Below are 21759 nucleotides of genomic sequence, written 5' to 3'. Positions count from 1 at the left end.
TACGAAAAAACGTCGTGTCTTTCTATGGGAACTAATATCGAAACCGCAAAGGCAGATATTGCTTCGAGATGCCTAAGTTCCCGTGCCGAGAAGACGCCGCGCATCGCATTGGCGGGACGTAGGTGCTGTAATTCACTTGGAGTAAGATCTCGCGTGTACGAAAAACGTGTACAAAACGTATACTTATGGTTCTAGGTTTATAACTTTTTAATTTATGAAATATCGTACACAAAAATTATTGATACTGTTCCTAAAATAGGAGTTAAAAAAATTTGTATAGGTCAGTTGGCTGCTACTACATTTTTCATAGAATAGTCTTCTACGTATCGTGAAAACGTATTGCAGCAGAGAAGAAAGCTATAACTTAATTGATTTTCCTGCATTTTTCTCGCTAAATGTAGACTAAATATTTTCTACACGATCCTTTAATTTGTCACTTACGTCGTTGTATCTTCAAGAATCGTTAAATCGTTGGCGCGAAATTGTCAGCGATAGTTTTCGGTCAGAACAGCAGGTCGTAATAAATCGCTGAAAGCACAGAAGATGGGAAGTAATTTTTTATAATGGAACATTGGAAGTGGAACGAACAGTATAGGTGCACGAGTTGAAAGTTGAGCAGTATCTTGTTAAAGTTTTGGTGTTACGTTTGGTGAAAGACAGTTGCAGCAAGGATCATTCGAAACTGCCTTATTTTGCTTGAACTACTTGTCGTAAATGTTCGTACAGAGATTAGTCGGGGAAATGGGGCGAACTTTCGCTGTTATTTCTTCGGTTGCATGAGCAAATCTATTCGAAAGTGGATTGATGCGCCATAAAGATTGAAGTTACAGTTTCCATTCGGTTCGATGAGTATCGGAGTGTTTATTTGAAAATGTATGTCAAATGTGATATTTCTAATTCCAATTATTATCAACCAACTACAGACTAAACTTTTTTAAAAGGACTAATAGAATTTTTCTGATCTTTTGTAGACTTGTAGACGACTCTGAACTCTGTAATATTTCTGTCATAGATTAAAAAAAAGATATGTTAATTTTATTATTTCTTGCTGTTTCTTATTTTATATAATACTTTATTTTCTAACACAAATATATTATAAGTACTATAACTAGTAGTAATATAACTTCATAGTTTAAATAATCAGCTTTTTAAATTTTGTGGGTGCCAGGAGTAGGTAAAGACGTGAAATCCGCTAATATGAAGAAGATTTTACAGTATTAAGAATCAAGTTCCAAAGTCCGAAGATTTAAAAGAATCCAATCCAAATTCACTTTGAAGTTTAATCGTTGTAACGAAACTGTCGAACTTTTTTATGCCGCATTTCTTCTTCTGAGAAATAACTTAAAAAGGCTTATTCTAACTCTCCGAATGATTTACTAAACGCAAGCTGGATTCGAAGTTCTGTGCACAATATTTTAAAATCAAGTGAAAGATCCGCTCTGGTACGAGATCTTGTTCGGGAACGTTTTAAAATAGAATTTATTGCTGGCGCTTGATCGAGTAACAAGAAAGGCGTGTCCAATTCTCAATTCGATCCCAGTTTGACGATTACCGACTTCATTAAATTGTCTAATTTCACGAACGGCGGACCAGCTGGAAAAAGAAATTGAAACAGCTGTGGTAAGTCCCTTAACACCTCGAGCTCAATTGCGAGGGAGTCAATTGGCGAACGATTCGAATTGGCGGGGAAATCGAATATCCAGGTTATCGTGATTGATTACGGATCACCGCTTCTTCTTCGACCTTCTTTCTACTTTAGCTTCGTCTATTTTCTGTCTTTTCTGCGTTATATCCGTTGCCTCTCCCTTGGTATTTCGTGCCTCTACGTTCTCGCCATTTGTTCTCGTTATTCTCACGAAAGAATTCGCAAAACAGATAGAATTTGAAATCTGACTAATTTCGAAGTTCTATAATACATTATACACATTTTATTAGTAATACTAATAATAATTCTTTGATTATAATATTGAGGTTCATGGTCTAAACAAGATAGAAAAAACAGAAATCAATACTAAAAGCTACAGAATTCTCATTGCAGACTATTTTCTCTCGAACATTCTCGAAATATTTCTCACTCATGCTCTACTGAAAAAGAATAATGCTCTAATAAAAGAAATCTTCCTAAATCCAAACTAAAGAAAATAGAGATAAATGCGATCATCAATCAACTTCAGAAATATTGGACACCAATAACCTTATAACAGCACAACATCACCAATCAACGATCGGAAGGGTACGAGCTTTTTCATGACGCAATAACTTCAACAATAATGAACCGACGATCCATCAACTCTGTTCTTCATAGTTCGATCCTTGTCTTATGCACGAGGGGAGGAAACGTTTCTTCCCAAAGAGGATTACGCGGAGACGAAGCATAAGGCAAGGGGTTGCTTGCAAAACAAGAACGTGCGAGCCGTCTAATACACTCGAACTGATTTACTCCTACGCCTGAAAGCGTGTTTAGTCGCTGTAGGGACTTTTAACCGAGAAAAGAAAGACTTTGATGACGATGTCTGACATTCAAATTGACATAATCCGGGCTCGTAGCGTAAAGAGAATCCTATAGGTCCTTGTACTCCTTTTTTTCACAAGTATAGCCCTCGAGTACTGGGGATTTTTTTAATTCCTAGGACTGCTACGCGACACATCTCCATCATTGATTCTCCCTTGACTTTTGACGAGTGTCGCAGACGAGTAGGAATTAACTTCTGAAATTTAATCCACTCTCAAGGCTTTTGGCCGAGATTACCTTCGTTTTGGACGCATCTGTTGCTCGAGAGTACCTTTAATATCCCTATTCTAAAGGAATAGGGTTCACAGCTCTTTATAGTTTCATCGACTATCTGTATTTTTGGCTGTATTTTTTACTGCATGACGTGACTGATGAGATGATGAGACTGATGATGTGACATAGAAAGCATAGATTATTTTGGATTGTAACGTTACTATTTTTAAAGACCATTTATGCAAGAAGCATGACGTTATTTGTCAATTCTCTTTCACAGAGTCTAGACTTTATTCTTTATTAAAATCAATGTCTCGACTTTAAAACGTCTCTATTAAAATTTTCAAAGAGAACTCGGGCTCCGTGCTATTTATTTTTCATGAGTAAAGTAGTGCGTGAAAGTAATATGAGATCTTTGAAGATCTCAAACAGGTACCAGAAAGTACACACTGAGCTATGGACCATTGTGATATTTACATCCATCTCTCTATCTTCGTCATATTTAAGCTACCAAATATCTGTATCGCGTAGGACAACGATTATAGTATTTTGTTTGTATAATAAATTTTATTTAAAAATATACTATTTTATTTAGAAACTGCTATCAAATTCGATAGTAATGTCTCTATCGTATTACTTTTAGAATAATTCATAGACTTGCAAATCTTTACTATCACGTATAACACAAGTCAAGCTGGGTTCATAAGGGATTATTCTTTAATTCTAATTTCTAAGACCCAGAACAAAGAGCAGAATCATAGACCGGTGTTTAAAATCGATTTTGAATTGATCGCGGTCAATGCGCCGAAATCGAGGCATTCTAAAGAATATCCCAGGGGTGCTGTTCGATTCTTTTCTCTAGTGGCTGGGGGATGAATATCACGGCTTTCTAGCCTTCTCCCTCCACCCCTTGCAAGTTGACGCCCGAGTCACGAAGCCATCTGTTACAGTTCGTCGAAGTTTCACCCGCGGAAGATCGTATTTATTTGCACGGGAGGAAAGAAGAAGAAAGGAATCTCGTATTTTTCACAAACGGATGAAGAGTTTCGAGAAGTTTGAAGCGTACGACCGATTTGTCGATCCTCCCTTACGAATTCTTCCATGACCCAAAGAAGAACGTTTTGATCGTAATTTTTGACGATTATGGCCTATGACTTGATTCGGGGTAATTGAAAGCAGTGGTCGAGGGAGAAAAGCCTGATGATTATTTTATGTTTAATGAAGGAATTAGGCGAGATTACGTTGGAAGTTACCTGGAGTTTAGATGATATTTCATGGATAAATGGAGTGCGGTATAGTATTTAGCCTATATTGCCTGTGTTGGTTGGTTTATGTAGGCACTAGATAGTTCACGAAATATGTAGAACGTTAAAGACTGTGTTTCGTAAACTGAAATTCCACGGAATTAATTAACGCTTTTGCTAATAGGATGTGGTTAAAGTATCCGATACTGTTCATAATTACTGGAAATTTGTACTCGAAAATTTGCAATAGACAGAGTAGGCAATCAATACTTGATTTATTATTAATAGACATTTTAGATAACTGTGACAGCATTAAGGTATTTAATAAATTCACTTTTTATTATTAAATAACTTCACTTATGATGTTAGTTAGTATTCTATCTCTTTTTAATGAGAATTAAACCAAGTCTATTAATTTTATCAATAGAGGACGAATAATCATTTTTGAACAGTACGTATCTTAATTATTAAATATTTTTGTTCGTGGAACACAAAGCCAAACTTTTTATCATGTTATTCCCATGAAAATAAATTTACCTTCGATAGACTGTCATAAAAAACTTACTACAAATAATTTCATACGTAGCACAAATTGATTTATCTAAATCGTTTCGTTGGTGTTGTGGGAAAGTTGCAGCAGGAACTAAAAGTTGAAATTAAACCTTTCCTGCCTGCGATGAAAGGAATTCTTCCGCGTAAAACCGATTAATTTTATTCACGTGTGAACTCGTCGCTTTAAATCACACGAGCCAATGCACCTGATGCAATTTCCTCCGCGTTAGATTACCTAAAATTTATGAGAAGACCGGACAAATAAATCACCATTAAATACTATTGACATAATTCTAATAACTACGCATTTAACAAGCAAAGCGTTCATATTAATATCATTATTTGTTTAAAACCTTCAATTTATATTTAGTCTGACCATCTATCGTTAATAATGATATACCATCATATTATATTATAATTTTTTATTGAGAAAGTTCGATAATATCGAAGACATAGGACTTTGTGTGCGAAAACTCAAAGATCGACATGACACGGTAATGCGAGTGGGGTCTCTGCTAATGCTGTCACGTCACGTCACGTCACGCCTTCCAGGTGGCCCGAACCGAGTGACCTGTCGATGACAGCTTTTCTATCGCTGACGCGCGACGCGATGCCTATAAGATCGAAATTAACCCCTGTAACGCGTCAATTCACCCCTTTGCCCAGAATTCATTCCGCTCGATTAACTTTGAACCTGCGATCCAAGAGGATTCGAAAGTAGGGCACGTCGATCTTCGCCTGTCTCTCGAAACAGTTAAGTTTCATTCGCTTTGGATATGTGGGAAAAATCTTATTATGTCGTTTCGACTTTAATTTCTCACACTTGTCACATTATTAATAATTTCTCTTTGTTCGTGACAAACTATTTTGTGTAGGAATAGAGATAGGTAAGAGGTTCTTAAAATTTGTTTACTTAAGGATCCATTAGCAGTGATTAAACTTTTGTCTTTTATGATAATCGTATAATTTGTCTTTTTAAAACGAAGGATTTTACGTAATTTTATTTACGAAAGATTAACACGATTCTCTGGGACTATTCAGAATTTTAAATATGAAGGAAGTATAAGTCTGAAACATTACTAATATATAAATATTACTAATAATAACAAACATATTACTAATGAAAAATGTGAATATTGTGGTGAGAGAGCGCAGTTATGACATAAATTAGTATTTGTATATAGAAGAAAATACGGCATTATTTTTTGCTGTTTCACACGCAAATTTTTTATCTGCATGAGTAATAATAAAAATGAAAAATGTGCACCGACGAAAATGTTCACATCGTTGCAGAATAAAATGGAAAATAACATCAACTTTTAAATATCAATTCTTATTTCTGTTACTAACTAAAAGTTATCGTTATATTTCTTACTCTAACATAATTTGTTCAATTTCATAGAAATTCGATATTCTAACATATTTCAACTATTTTAGAGTAGAATTTAATAGATACACTTCATAAATAAATATATTGTACAACAGGTATATACTAAATAGATTATAGATAATGTAATATATTAATAGATATTTCTAAAAATAAAAGAGAAGCTAAACATAAGTAAAGAAATATACACATACTTAATGCTACATACAACGGAAAAAAATTTGCCTTTCTTATCACTAAACGTAGGACAAACAGTTTCTACACGGTCCACAAGTCAACATCGTTTAACTTGCCACTTGCTTCGTTGATGCTTCATCCTAGTACACCAGTATTCGCCAAATATTCGGGAAGAAAACGTTCTATCGGATCGAAGATCAGGGAAGAAAGCAAGAGAGTTGTTTCCCTCGTCAGTGATTGAGACGGAGTCCTGGTGAACAGCGTCAATATTTATACAATTTATATCAGGGGAGAATGCTACGTGGAAGATCTTTATTATTATTATTCAGGCATATGGAAAGCTGGCAGACCAGTTCACTAACCGTAACGTTCTTTTTTTTTCTTCTCTCTCGTTACCTGGATTATTGTCTAGCGAATGGAGACTGTGAGTCTATAAATCGAAAGAAACGTCGATGCACCTCCGTGGTAAATTTTCCATGAATAGAATGCCGATCGAAAGCGTCGGTGTCACTCATTGGGATTGTCATAAGATTCTTCTCCATGAAAAATTTAAACATTTGAGTTTTTAAAAATTTAAATAAGAATTTGAGAATGTATAAATTATATTATTCACCCATTTCTATTAGTTTTCTTATCTCAAGAGGATGATGCGAATAATAGTAAATTCTGAGGCAAGTTTGAGAACCAGTATTTATAACATCATCAAAATTCATTATCGTTCACGCACTTTTCATTTTACGAAGTTGATCAAAGTGGCTTCTGAACGGCTCATACATGACATGAAATCGATAATCGTCAGTTGTAATAGCGTAAGATAAAGCTTTTAAAATCCCCTAATAACATTTCACATTAACAAATGTGAAATAAATGAACATAAATACGACCAAAACGTCATTCGCTCGAAACCACAACAGAATGTGCGCATTAAAAAGCTATCAAGCAAAAGTGGCACGTTCGAAAAAGCAACGTATCACCATTCGTAATTTAAATTAAATATAATATGAGAATCCTGGTTACGTCCGGTGTACATTTATCGGCAATATATGTGATGGAGAATAATGCGCGTCGGGTCACCGTTTAATATGTTTAATGCACTCCGCCTGCTGGAATCCTGGTAACTTTTAATCTCATTAGGGGGAGCGCGTCTCCGCGAATACGTCATAGTAATGCCTCGAGGGACGAGTTCTCCAAGCAGTGAATTACTCGCGCTCTAAAAGCACGGGGTAGGGCTCACTTTCCCGCTCCAATGAAGAACAAGAAAGCCTCGTTCTCTATTTCGCCCTTTTTTTCCTGGTCCACCATAACTCGTGCGGCCGATTTTATAACGTTGAATCGTGGTCGAAATTAATGTCACGACGTTCTATCTGCAACCAGAGTTTCTCCTACTTTTATGTCGGTTTTAAAACGCTTTGTTGTCCCTTCTATTTCTTTTTCTAAATGTGAAATTGTACTTTATCTGAAAGAAAAATAACAAAGGGAGAGTATTAGTGTGAGTTGCAGCTTCTTTCATAGAATCAGTTAATAAGAGCTCATTTCAGTTTAATGACACTTCGTTTCTAACGTGACAAAGGAACCGTACTTTGTTTTACGGGACTGATGCTGGAATTTCAGATGGTTTCTTTTTAGGTTCATCATATTTGTGATGAAGTTTGCGCATAATGATTATACGCGAAATTTAATAATACGCGTGGTAATATAGCAGATTTTTTTATTTTGTGTATGAATACAAATTTGAGAAAATTATTGATTGAAAATATTGCGTATCAAATACATCATTTTAAGTAATAATGTTCATTTCGACACAATGTCCACTGCTTTGTCTGTCTTTCTAAATCACTTTGTCTAAATGAGCAGAAAGTAGAATGCAACAAGTGTGTCAGCTGCACTCCTTGAATAAAAGAACCGCAATGTGTGCGTCGATAGAAGCAAATGTGTTTTATCATATAAAAATAAAAGAATACAAATTATAAAAAGATACCGTAAAAATAATTTAACCTAAATTTTTATTGACCACTTATGATCCAGTTGAGGGTTAGGAATATTTTTCATTTCTTTTTTTAGACATTAGGATATTGATAAGATTAAAAAGTGACAAATTTGCATGGTAACGCTTCGTTTATTAGTTCGAATTACTTGCGAAAATTCCAGAAATAAAAGGGAACGTCTCGTAGAAGATTTTAGAGGAAACCACTAGAGCGGTTTTCTTGTATCGACGTTTCTATTATTTCACTCGAAATCCCGGATATTCATGGCGCTCGAGCAATGAAAATGGACGTGTGAAATTTTGGCGGAACATAATCAACGACACAAGCTGTATCTCGACGTGAAACCAACATCGGCTGTACCGACATCATTTTCAACTATATCGACATCGTACACTGATGTCTTCTCAATCGGTCTAAGGAAAACACGCAATATAATTATTGCCAATAATAATTTAACTTTGATTTGCTTCTCTCCTTACTTCGATTTTATAAACATTAATTACTATACTTTGTAGTTTGAAAAGGTATCCCGAAGTTAAAATAGCAGTAAATGGCTTCACAGTATTGATTCAATTAAAATTATTAATTAAATATTGAATAATTCATTTAAAAGCTTGAAATCCGATATTGAAAGTCGAAAATTGGAATTTAGGGATTGGAAACTTGAGTAATTGAAAATTGAAAACTTGATATACATTTGAAAGAAAACTTTACTTGGTTTTCACTTAATTTCTCTATTAAGAATTTCGTTATAAATAGAAATTACGATACTCCTCCCTATCTCTTTCCTGTAATTATAGAAAGATTACTAAAGCTTACATATTATCTACAATCCCAACGTACGCTAAAACACCGACAAAGATCAATAATGTGCAAATTGAGGATTCCGGTAGAGCATCACTGAACGCATGACGAAAATTTACACAGAATCAAATTACGGATTCGAACAACGCATAGTCATCTCGTCTCGTAATCCTATTACCAAAGTTAGCCCATTAAACCTTTCGTTACTCCAAATATTCGGAAGAGCCAAAAAACAAGAACGCATTAAACGTGATTATCGTGGGTGCCGGATGCAGGCGTGCGAAATTAAAAGATTTTAACGCGTTCGCGTTATTCTTCGTTACTCTCGAATGGTTTTCTTCCGTTTACATTGTAATCATGGTCTGAAAAACGCGCGAAGTAAGGACAATGTGCATTTACGAGGTGTGGAAATTTGATAAAATAGCTACGCATTATCGAGCAGCGTATTCCCATATCTATTTGTAACTCACTTCTTCGTTAATCTTCAGCATTAGCTTAATGTCAAATGATTCGTTAATTAATGAAAATAAACGTTTCGTGCAAATTAAAGAAAAATGTATTAATATATTTCTCCTGTATTTCCACAGTAAATTATTCTATATTATAGTATGGTATATATTTAGCAGGTTCATTTATCTCCATGGCATATATTTTTATAAAAATCAGAAAATACAGGAGGAAATATTCTCATGTACAAATAAACATTTCAATATGTCTCGTGCATACGTGGTAAATCAACGTTGAAACAACACGGAATTATATGTTTCGCAGTATTGGGATTGTAAAAAAAAAAAAAAAACGTTTCGAAGCTAGTCGAATATTTTTCATGTATTTAGAAGCTTTTGAATCTAAACCTTTCACGATATATTATTTTTTCATGGATTTCGATTCTACCTGCAGTATTTGTTGTGTACGTGCTCGAGCAGGGATACAGGTTAAATCTAAATTTCTTCGACGTGGAATAAAAATTTATTCTGAGAGACAAACCTGCGTATTGCTATTCATGGAAATCTTGTGAATTTTGATCCGTGAAAATCCTCTGTTGTGCTTAGTAATCTGATTCATTTCACAGAAATTGTCTAAACCCATTGAAAACCGAATTTATTTATTTTCGAACAACTTACGTATATGTATATATCGATTGATAAGAGTACTCAATACTTCGAGTTCATAACAATTCGTAGAATTTCCAAAACTATCATTGATTCTATTGATTAATGGTAGCAAACTTTACAAAATTCCTGATAAAAAGATCTATAATCTTACAAATAATGCACAATTTTCTACAGTTTTAAATTTAATTCAACCTATAGCTTACATTTAGCTTTAAATTCAATTTAAAGCTATAGCAACCGGTACTGTAGACATTTTATGTAAAGAAAATTGAAGATTTAATCGAAAAACAATGCACAATTATAAAGAGCGTAAAAAACTGCATTACTAATTGATTACGTTACTTATAGAATGATATAATACTTTTTATATTACTATATTATATAATATTGATATTTCAATATCTATGTATTCGATATTTAGATATCGAAACAAAAATATTAATATTTAAATACAATCTTCTAATATCAATATGTACTTAGAAGGTAACAATTTATAAATTTTCAAACCTCTTCACTCAATTTAGATTTTTCTATTATCGTAAACCACGTCCCGTGACAAAAGTCATTCTTTCTTTTGCAGTGTGCGTTGTTCTGTGAATGAACTTTGGTTCAATCTTGCGACTCAGAAGGGTGCTGCAGAATTCCCGAAGTAGAGAAGAGGGACGACGCGACGATTTGACGGGTGCAGAAAAGTAAAAGAAAAGAAAAGAAAACGAATGGAGAAAATATTAACCCGGCCAAGACGAAAGTCAGTGTCTTCTTGGCTGATTTGACATTTCCGTGTGCGCGCGCGCGTGTGTGCCTGCGAGGTCCGTGTTTTCATCGCTTCAAAACGGAAGCTCGGAAGAAGAGAAATGGGAATATTGGGAAAATTGCTTTCGTCGGTGTCCCTGGTGTCCATCTGGTGTCTGCTGATCGTCGAACCAGGCAAGGTTCAGAGGGAACAGGATCATCTGGGTAAATCACATTCTTATTGTATTTGTGCCTTTGGTTTCCAGGCTGACGTCACACGATTTCACTTTCGGTCCGCGGTAACTGTTAGTTGCTTTTTATCACGAGATGAAATTTTTTGGAAAATTGATAATGAAGTTTCTGCGTGATTAATTTTAAACGATAAAACGCGAAATTACTAATATTAAATGAATATTCGTGATTCGGAAAATGGTGATATTTATATGAATTCTTTGAAACGTTTTCCTTTTATAAATTGTAAGCTTTGTTTCGACTCGAAACCAAAATTTTTGATGGGTATTAATAATAATTAATGGTGTGTATTAATAACAGTGAGTTATATGACTTGCAACGGAAAATTCATTATTTGATAAAATATACGCGGAGGAAGGAATAATTCATTATATAAAATTTCTAGGTGTTATAGTTTTACGTTGTTAATCTGTAAACCATTCTAACATCTAAATACTTTTTAATTTTTCTATAGAATGTGACAATTTTGTTCAGTAGCTTTTTCATTGATAATTCTATTCAGAAAATTATTTTTCTTCTTTGAGAAGTTTATTTTCATTGGTACATTTTATTATTCGCGCTATTGATTTATTAATCTAATCTAACATTTTTGCAATGTACTAAGTCAGTGTAAATGTATCCATATCCAAATGTAAATGTAAATCCTGATTTATCGTTTCTGTATGTTTGGCAGATTTATCATTCTTCTGCTTGGCAGTTTGTCCTTGAGGCAGATTTATCATTTCGAACAGAATTTATCAACCTTTTTTCCGACAAGTCCAACTAGAATCGCATTTTCCTATTTTTTATATTATAATATTTATGGTAGTCATTGTAAACATTTCATCATCACGAATATTAATATCGCGAACATGTCTACTACAACAAACGCGTTTCATTAATGTACAACAGTAAAACGCGACTTTGCCGCGCGAATTAATGAAACAGTTGAACTGAATGCTCTTTATCGCATACACCGGAAATTTGGCGAAAAATGAAAAACGAACGAGATATCGAACAAAGGCTGCATTTGCCATTTAAACGCGAGAATTTCGTCTCTCGTTGCGATTCATAGACGCGCTAACACAACTGGATAGCTGCTGCGCTGATTGAATCGTCACGTTGCACAATTATATCGCCGAACAATTTATACGCGCGTATGTTCGCGTTGATATATTTTTCTTTCTACTTTCGTCGATCGCTTGACGATTATAGTTACACTGCAAATTTGTATGCAAATCTATATTTCTATGGACAGAATTGAAGAAATTCTAGGTAAATAGAAATCTATTCATGTGCATCATATTATAATGAGTGTTAATTAATATTACGAAATAATATACCTTTAACGTGGTATATATTTTTGTATATTGTAGATATTTCGTACTTTTGTACATCTTTAAATTTGCCATAAATTCATAAACAGTGATAGTCTAATTATGTCCGTATAATTCGTCTTTTGGATTTTAAGGAAATGTGGAAATTTTGAATTTCGAAGAAATTGACAAATGTTGAATTTTTAATTAAAAAGAAATGCACTTAGTTAACTAATCATGCTATTAAGCCCGTGAAAAGATTGTTACGGAATCTCATTTCTCAGCTACCCCTTTCGCTTGCTTCTTGATCTTTCCTTTCCTCGTAGCATTTAATATCACGAGGCCATGGGTACAGCTGTCCGCTGGAGCTTTGTTAGTGTTTCGTTGCGAAGATATCCCTCGCTTTTCGGCATTTCATTCTGCATCCTTTATTTCTGCCAGTTGCTATTCTTAAACCACCTTCCCTCGAATCGTTTATCTTGCGTTCGTTCGTCGTGGAGCCGCTTTTTACGATCGCACCTGTGTCCTTTAAGGAAATTCGATTGTTGTTCCTAATTCAACGAGAAAAAGAAAAATCGAGGAGACTTTATAAATTAAAAGAATAGAAAAAATTAACTTTCACATATAACGTAAAAAATATATTCTAGATTGAATTCTACTTTATGTGAAACTTTTGATAAAAAAAGACTACTTGTATTATGTTTTCAACAGTATTTCAGTATTGTTAAGCATTAAAGAATTTACATACATGAATTGAAATTGTTTATGATTTTCCCATGTTATATGGCAAATTCTACGTTGTATATCGCACTCTAAAACAAACCATTTCATTTTGCTAGAGAACGCGTGTAAGCGGGGCGTGTTAAAAGTTTACGTGCAGAAGCACGGATGTTTCTACAAGAAATATTCTTGCAAAGTGCTGCTATAAAGAATGATTTATCACCAGGCACCCGAGAAGTGGCTGCTTTTTATTCGCTTATACAACGTCAGTTATTTCGAGAATTATAATACGGAAACGTTAACGTAAATATCGCCACATTTGTTCGCCTGGTTTAACCTCAACAATACTCAAGAAACGAAAAATGTGATTTTCCTTCGTTTCACATAAATAGGTTAACGTGACTGTTTATTATTACCTCGTTTATTCACCAGGTGTTTTCTTTAATTAACGCTTCACCATGTAGTAACAGGAATAGAAGAATATTGGCCTGAATATAGTTGCTCTCAATCTGGAAATAAATCGATATTTCCTATTTATATAATGGTAGTGCAAAGAATTTATAAATTTAGAATTACTTCGAAAGTATTAAAATAGAAGTTAGTTGATCATATCGATACTCACTTTATATATCGTACGAGTTTAATGGCCTGATAGGTACGTTGAACTTACGAATCGTATGAAATTTGAAATGGACTTTCTTATTTTCAATTAATATAATTACACAAATGAAATCTTATCTTCCAAAGTTGTATTTTAACAAATATATTACAGTCATCAATAGTTCCAATGCGAGATAACCAAAGTATATCCCTCACAAGCAAGAACTTTCGTCAAATCGAACTCGTCTCAATCGAAAATTCCACAGCGATCACCAGTGAAAACAAAGAAATATATTCGGTGGCCCCATTGAAATCCAGCCTTGGAGCAGTTCGATCGGGCAAAAAGCACAAATTTCATTAAACGGCCCACATAAATCCACGATTACCCTCGTCCAATAAGTCCGCAACAGGGAATAGGAACACACATATCTTTGCCGGATCTCTGCATCGATTTCGACCAGCATTCGATACGATGGGAATCCAGGGGAGCGAATCCGCCATGAAGCATGGCTCAACATCTACGAAAAAAAAAAAAAAAAAGAAACGTGCTTGGTTCGCGTCGAGGCCCTCTCGAAAAATGATTAACAATCAGACAGGGAACAGTCGATTCCAGGTTTACAGGCGATCCTCTATTTCCAGTCGGTGATCATCTCAAAAATCGCAGATCGTCGATTGCTTTGATCGGGCTCGATATCGTGGTGAGCCACGTTGATACGTTTGCTCATGCCACGCAAAACCTGTGATTGGTCTCGATAGAGTATTTTAAAAGTCATGGATTTCTGTCATACAACTGTGATTCATATCGTTCGTGTTTTATTTACAAGTTGCATGGGTCTTTATTTTATGAGAATCGTTGTTGTGGTTTAGAGGTTTGGTAGAGTTTAAGATTGATAATAAGATGAACAGTTTAGAAAAGGAGAAATGTTACAGAGAAGATTGTTGGATTGTTGTGGATGGTCGATCGATGGTCGAACGAATGAATGAATTAATATAATTTGATTATTTTCATTTATATTATTGATCGACAAGTGCATTGTTATATGCCTCAGAAAAATTTCATAATTTTGAAAAAGAAAATACAATATACTGACATTTACATTTTTTTTTAAAGAATACTTTTTAAGAAAAATGAACACGATGAAGTCAAAGCTTATTCATGATCTGTGATATTCATTGTAATGCAGATCTGATTGGCCGAATTGTAATAAATTAATCTTTTCTGGTAGTCAATGATAAGTTATAGTACATGATAAGTAAGCTCATATACATAGTATGCGATGAAGATAACAAATGTAATACATCAGAATTGATGCACAATATGACACCTAGCATATTCGACGAATTTCCAAATACTAATGTAAACATAGCTTGAAAGTACTAATCAATAACAAAAGAAAGAAGAATTTCAAATTCTTTTAGAATTCTTGAAGAATTTAAAAGGAATTTTTATGTTGGTAAGGATATTCAATTTCAATTAATTTTATTTAAAGGCAGAAGTGATGATCTCAAGAAAATCTTTTGCGTTATTTAAGCCGTTCAAGTTAAATGAAACACCTTATACATGTATAGAATCTTTTTGAATGTCAATTTTACAATATTCGACATACAATAACATTTTCATTCTAATACTGTATTCACAATTATTGTTGAGTAAATTGTTTTCCCGTTAAAGGGCCAAGTGGGAATCAGACATTCAGTAGACAAAATCCATAGCTAGCCTCTTATACAACCGATGAAAGCAGCAGAATCGATCGCGTATCTCAATAAAGAGGTTGCCTGAGTTTCTGCGTTCTATCCATGGCCCGATGAAAAGTGAAGCGGGAGCGGATAGATGCTTTTTGTCCTGGCTACCCTACTTGGTGCTCTTTACGCGTGTAACCATTCCGGGGTTGGTAGTTCCAGACTTCATTTCCGGAAACCGAAGCCACCAGGAACTACTTGCCCGTAGGATCTAATAACTTTTATCGGTTTTCATGGCGAGCAACGGCCGGTTAGGATCGAAGAGAATAGGCGCGGGAGATGGATGCGGGATAATAGAGACAGATGGACGCGCGGAGGGATGAGATTAGATCGGGGGGAGGAGCAGAAGATGCCGTGAAATAGGGTTGAAGGCAGTGGGAGAAAATGTAGATATTTTAAGGTAAAATTTTAAGGGATGGTGGAAGATCAATGGATGATTGCTACAGCATAATGGAGGAAAATGGTAAATTATTGGCAAATTATTAATGATAAGTTATTGATCATTTGAGTGGAATAGGAGAATGGAGAAAGTAATGGATAAAATAAATGGAGTTTACCTTATTTATTCAATATTTATTTATTGAAGATTCATTAGAATTTTTTATAGGACTAATAGGAAATAAAATTATTTACTGAATATGAATTGGCACTTTTTTACGAGGATAAATTAAAGACAAGTCTGGTGGACATAAATAGAATACTAATGTTTTAAAGAAATATTTTTCCTGTATCTATTATATTAAAAACAAACTGTCGGAAGTACATTAAAACATGTATAGTAAAGAATAGTACTTCTAAAAAATTAATTCTATGATTCATCCAAAGCTAGTTAGCAAATCTTCCGTAATTCTAAAACATTACTAAATGATTATAATATTCCAACTAATCCAATTTTATTTCAATCTTTACGACTTCAAACACAACTTAAAATGTTGTCCTATTAATGCAGGAGTCAAACAGTCTAATACCGCGACAAAGTGTAACAAAGCAAAATTCCTCGAAGAAATAAATCACCAATACCGGAAAACAAAAATGAAATCAGAAGCTACAACTAGGAATCATACCGGGCTGGAACAAGATTCAGAACGAAGAATGACATTGAATGAAAAACTATTTCCAGCCATCGTGGAGACTGGTATCGTGGAAAAGAGTGAAAGAAAAGAGGAATGGAAGAAGTGGAAAAACGATGAAAAGCTGGAATTGGAAAGCAGGAAAGAAAACACGAAGTAGTAGAAGTAACACGAACGGAATTCATATATATATATATACACAGATAACGGAATTCATCACTATAAATACATATTCGACTATCTGTAGAATGCATCTATTGACCGTGGTAGGATGTACCGATAATCGAAGGCGAAAGCCGGACGATGACAAATGCCTTTATCATATATGGAGGTGAGCTGTGACCACCTGCTGACATTGCCACCGTAAATAATTCGCGGCTGCCGCTTCGAATCGCGCCTTGTCATGCAGATGTCGTTTCTATTGCATTTCGACTACGTCAAGGAAATTTCTCTACGCGATGGAACGGTTCGGTGGGCTGGAATCGTGCTACGATGGGATTAGTTGATAGATCCAGTGGTCACAGGTCGTTCTTCCTAATCGAACGCTGTCAGTTGGTTTACGAATGATTTAACGAATATTACATAGTTGCAAGGATATGGAATGTTTAAAAGTTAAGGGATGATGAATGGTTTGATGGCGCAACACAAGATCACAGAAGTATTTGAACACTTAATATTCAAAACTTATATGCTCATACCGTATGTGTTATATAAAACTGCATGACATTAGCACTGTAATCAGACACGATTGCCATGGCTACATCGGATAAGTTTGAAATCAATCTGGGAATGTAAATGAAATTACATTTCAATGTAAATAAAATTACAACACAACAAGACATTTATTGTAAACATTATATTTAGAAGAAAATTAGTAGCGGGAACATTTTTACATTGATTTCACCGGAATTTCATAGAAAAATGGAATTTCACGTGGCTACAAGTAAATCTCTATTCCGAGCTAGTTGCGTCGTGCAAATTCCATTTCTGTCGCATTTTGCCTAAGAAACGGAAAATCGATGAAGAAAATCGTATCGCAAAATGGAATTTCGTCTCTATAGAACTTTAGTATGCAATCTTGTGTATCGAAGAACTATGGATATATATCGCAATTTCCAAGCTCGAATGGCTTCGAATTTATGGCGAAACGACTACGCTTTATCCTTTATTCTTATTTTACTTCTTGCCCTTTATTCATTTTGTTGTTAGTCGTTTGCCGAAATACCAACTGAATTAATTGCGTAAAATTTATTACTACAATAATATCATTAGATACGTTTATATCATTTTTCTTAATTTTAAACAAGGTATTTAATACGATTTAAGAAACTATAGGATACATTCGATTTCGATCTCATTGATACTACAATGACACTTTAACGCTATATTATCAAATACAAAATGACCAAATGTTTTAGCGCTATTATATTTATTATAACATTTATATACTAATCAATTAAATCCAAATATATGAAATTTGGCATCTTTTAGTAGCATGTTTATATGATTATAAAATTTGATGCTATAAAAGTAAAATACCTGATAAAAAAACGCTTCATTGACAAATAAAAATATGTGCAAATATTTTTTCTAGCCATTGTACATACCATGAAATCTAATTTTTGTATACTTAACATCGGAAACGCCTAAAATAAGCATTCCACGAGATTGAATGGACAAGTAGACGGCAGACGACCTCGAGAATCGATAATCCCCGAAGACTTGGCTGGAAAGGAAAAGAAAACGCGGTCGAGGACGGAAGGGAGAAATGGGGACGGTTTCATCGCTAAACGTAATCTTCCGTAATTAATCGACGAGTGGCGGTTGAACCGGCACGGCGCGGCGGCTAAACGGGAAAGGTGTTAGGTGCTCGTGTCTGAGAGTGCCTAAATCCGCTTAATTACCTGCCTCTCATTTGATTCCCGGCTGCTCGCCGTGTTTCCTTTGTGCAATCCGCTCGAGGGGATCGAGAGGAGAAGCCATTTGGATCTAACAGCCGGTGAAGATATTCCTAAGACGTCGAGGTAATTATAAATGCGATGATTCGTCTCGCTCTTCAGATATTCTTGCTTTACGGTAGAAAAACCGCGATTAATAGTTTTTCTTCGTGGCTCTTGTAACGTACAGAGGCAATAGGGATTTCGTCTTAACGATGTTAACGATAGTTCTTTGAGCCAGCTAGCGGTTAACCGGTTGTCCACGTTTTTATAATTCCATAGCGTTCTTGTTTCTTCGAACGAATTTGTTCAAATTTAATGCAGAACAGAAGTGTGAAAACATAGATGTAAACAGTAATAGATCTCTATTCTATATGATATTTTGGTGGAAATTGTTTTAGCAAATTGTTTGAGATTTTGTAATTGCTTATACATTGTTAAAGGAAATTGTTGAAGAAGACAGAGATTTAGTTTGTTGAGTTTCAAGGTAGAAGAGTTAGATGTAATGGATGATTTTTGTTATACTGGGTGTGGGGTACTTGATTTATTGTTGCTTTTATATGGAATGAAAGTGATGAATTTAAGTTTGGGATAATTGTATAATTTGTTACTAGTGTGTCACGTTGACTGATAGGGAACTTTGGATTTATTGTGAGTGATAGCAACTGTATATAAAGTATGGAACAATGGGAAATTATGTGCGGTAATCTAAGATCATGTTTAAAGCTTTTCTGATACGTTTCGTCTTGACAATAAAAACTGATTCTTCATTATTCCCACATCGTGCTCTCAATATTCTTGAAAGGAATCGAACGAAAATTTTATAATGGCCGCGAGTGAAAGAAAATTTTCAACTAATTCGTTGAAAACACACAAATAAAGTTTAATAACGTAACAAGTGTTTGATATATTTTTTCAAAACTTTAAGATAAATTTTAACACATTTCATTTAAAGATAAATAAAGACAGAATGAATAGAAATTAATTTAGTTCATACTATAGTACATAATAAACCTCGTTTATTTTAAATTAAATTAACTTATAACAATGAAGCTTTAAAGTTTTTTCAAGATTCCCCAAAAATTATTTTAATGAATATATCCAAAAGAATATTACTTCTTCAAATTAAAAAAGATTCCTGAATCTTTGTTTTCGCAACGTTGTAAATACAAGTTTCCTGGCGCAAGGATACAAAGAAATAGTAATTTGTAACATGATCCTATGGAGGGAAAAGGAAAAATGTACGATAATGCTAAGCAGAAAATAAACTGTATGGCGGGTAACGATATACATATAATATTGTGGCCGAAACTGACCATAATATTGTTATTCATGCGAGGAGTATGCCTCAGAGGCAGTATTCTCTTGGGGCGATTGTCAGTGTCCAGTTTCTGAAATTGCTTGTTTGCTACTTTCCCGCAGTTTAGCCTGTACTCATGGTTACGCAGCAACAGAAACATCAGAACTGTGTCAAGCGTTAATAACTTCGCCGAATTTCCTTCCCTTCAAACTTGTCTCGAACAGGTTCTCGGCTGATGCCGAAGTTTACACCCGCCAGATGGAAATATCGCTCTACATTTATGTAGCGCTTAGAAATCAGTCAACACACAGCTGCACAGATACGGGCCGTATCTGAATCGAGCCACCTAATTTTCCAAGTGTATTCTTCTCGGTATGCTGAATGGGAAATATGTTGTATAAAGTACAAATATAGGTCTGTGAGGGCTTTATGTTTCATTTGTAGGCTTCTCAATTTTCACGATAGCAAAAATAGACAAAAGGGCAAAAAAAAAAAAAAAACAAATTGTTTAAGTACAGCCTTCACTAGTTTTTGATAGGTATCGTTGAATTGTTTTACTTGGCAGAATTGCAAACAGAAAGTTTGGTGATCCGAATTTCATTCATATTCGAATTTTTATGTTAAATAATTTTTACCAATTTAAAAATTCATGTAATTTAGCTACTCAGATTAGTTGAGCATAATTTGACTATTCGAATATTACGTATATCCTCAACTCTTAATCCATCTAAGCCAAGCAAATATTTGTAATAATTAAGTACTAGTAATTCCTGTCAAAAGTCTAAAATATCTCACATTCTCACTCAGCTTTAAAAAATATCAAAAAATAGAAGATCATTCTAACAAAAATGAATTTCCACATTTTTATACCGCAACTGTACTCGCAGTTCGAATATTGAATCCCTTTAATCCAATCCCTTTTGACACAGAATGAATCAATGGAAGACAAATAAAAAAGGATGGTCATTCAAAAATCAAGTGAAACAATTGAGAAGTGCCTCTCATGCGGTTAAGAGTGAAAGACTCCATCACGCGGAGTGGTCTGCAGCCGCATGTCGATCGAAAGCGAGACGCGAGAAGAAAAAGCTTAAAGGGAGAAGAAAAAACGGTCGAATTACCCAGAACTGCGGCTCAGGCGAGACAAAGGGGTCTACACTCAGGCAAATGAGGGAAGAACAAGGCCGTAGCGTAATTCGTCGTTTCTCGATGCTTGTTTCTCTTTGCGCTGGAAAATGGAAAGCATCGGGACTCAGGGCCGGGGAACAATTGAAATTTCAGCCACAACGACTGAAGAGAGGGATACGGGGGAGAACAAGTCGGTTGTCCGAGTGACACAGCTCGAAACTGGTACAATGGGGTTAGAAACGGGAGTCGAAGGCAGCCTGTCTTCTGGTGTGAGCAAAAAAAGCAGCAGCATGTTGGAGAAAACAGCACAGCTGCACTTGAAAGCAATTCCGTAGAACTGCTTTTATCGTGTCATTGTCCTAGGGAATTTTGGCTTTCGAGAACTATGTACGTGTGCATGAGTGTTAAGGATGGGAAAAATGATTGGTTTTAGCAGTATATTTGTTGGAGTAGATGAAATAGTCAGTTGCAATTTTTCATAGAAATTTTATAGATATATAACAAATACAAAAGGTATTGACATTACTATGGTATTTATTGTAACATTTACATATTAATCGATTAGGTCCAAGGATATTAAATTTCGTATTACTTAGTAAAACGTACTTTTACTCTTTTACATCCAAAACTCCGTGCATATATGTGTATTCTGTGGGCCACTCAAGCTCATATTCCATTTGAAAGATCTTTGCATTCCAAGTAGTCCTTCAATGGCTTCAACGTTTCCTGATGCATTCGTCCTTTATACCTATTTTTCCACACTTTTTGCTCGAGAACCTTAGAACGTTCACGTACGATATTTATCATAAAATACAAACAGTATATTCAAGCCATCGAGAAGCTAATGAAACTCGTAGAAACGATTTCCTCAAAATCGTCCTACCTTCTGACGCGAGATTCTTCGTCAGAACGAAACAAAGCAATTCGTCGTAAAACACACGATTGTAAACCAGAAAAAGCAAAGGAAATGTACAGGGTTACGAAGGAATCCTATCTAAC

General features: G+C 34.8%; 1 protein-coding gene across 6 annotated transcripts in view; it reads left to right on the top strand.

Moving 5' to 3' along the window:
• Positions 1 to 21759, top strand: part of LOC139988528 (uncharacterized) — a 315648-nt gene that overhangs the window by 102710 nt on the left and 191179 nt on the right. For all 6 annotated transcript variants that reach the window (XM_072006089.1, XM_072006090.1, XM_072006091.1 and 3 more), the window contains exon 2: positions 10570 to 10946. In XM_072006089.1, coding sequence (XP_071862190.1) covers positions 10844 to 10946 — 103 coding nt within the window. In that variant the 5' untranslated portion in view covers positions 10570 to 10843. The remainder of the gene's footprint in view (positions 1 to 10569; positions 10947 to 21759) is intronic.

Source organism: Bombus fervidus, chromosome 6 (genome assembly GCF_041682495.2).
Source record: "Bombus fervidus isolate BK054 chromosome 6, iyBomFerv1, whole genome shotgun sequence".
Classification (NCBI taxonomy): Eukaryota; Metazoa; Arthropoda; class Insecta; order Hymenoptera; family Apidae; genus Bombus; species Bombus fervidus.
This window is presented reverse-complemented; position numbering and strand designations above follow the sequence as displayed.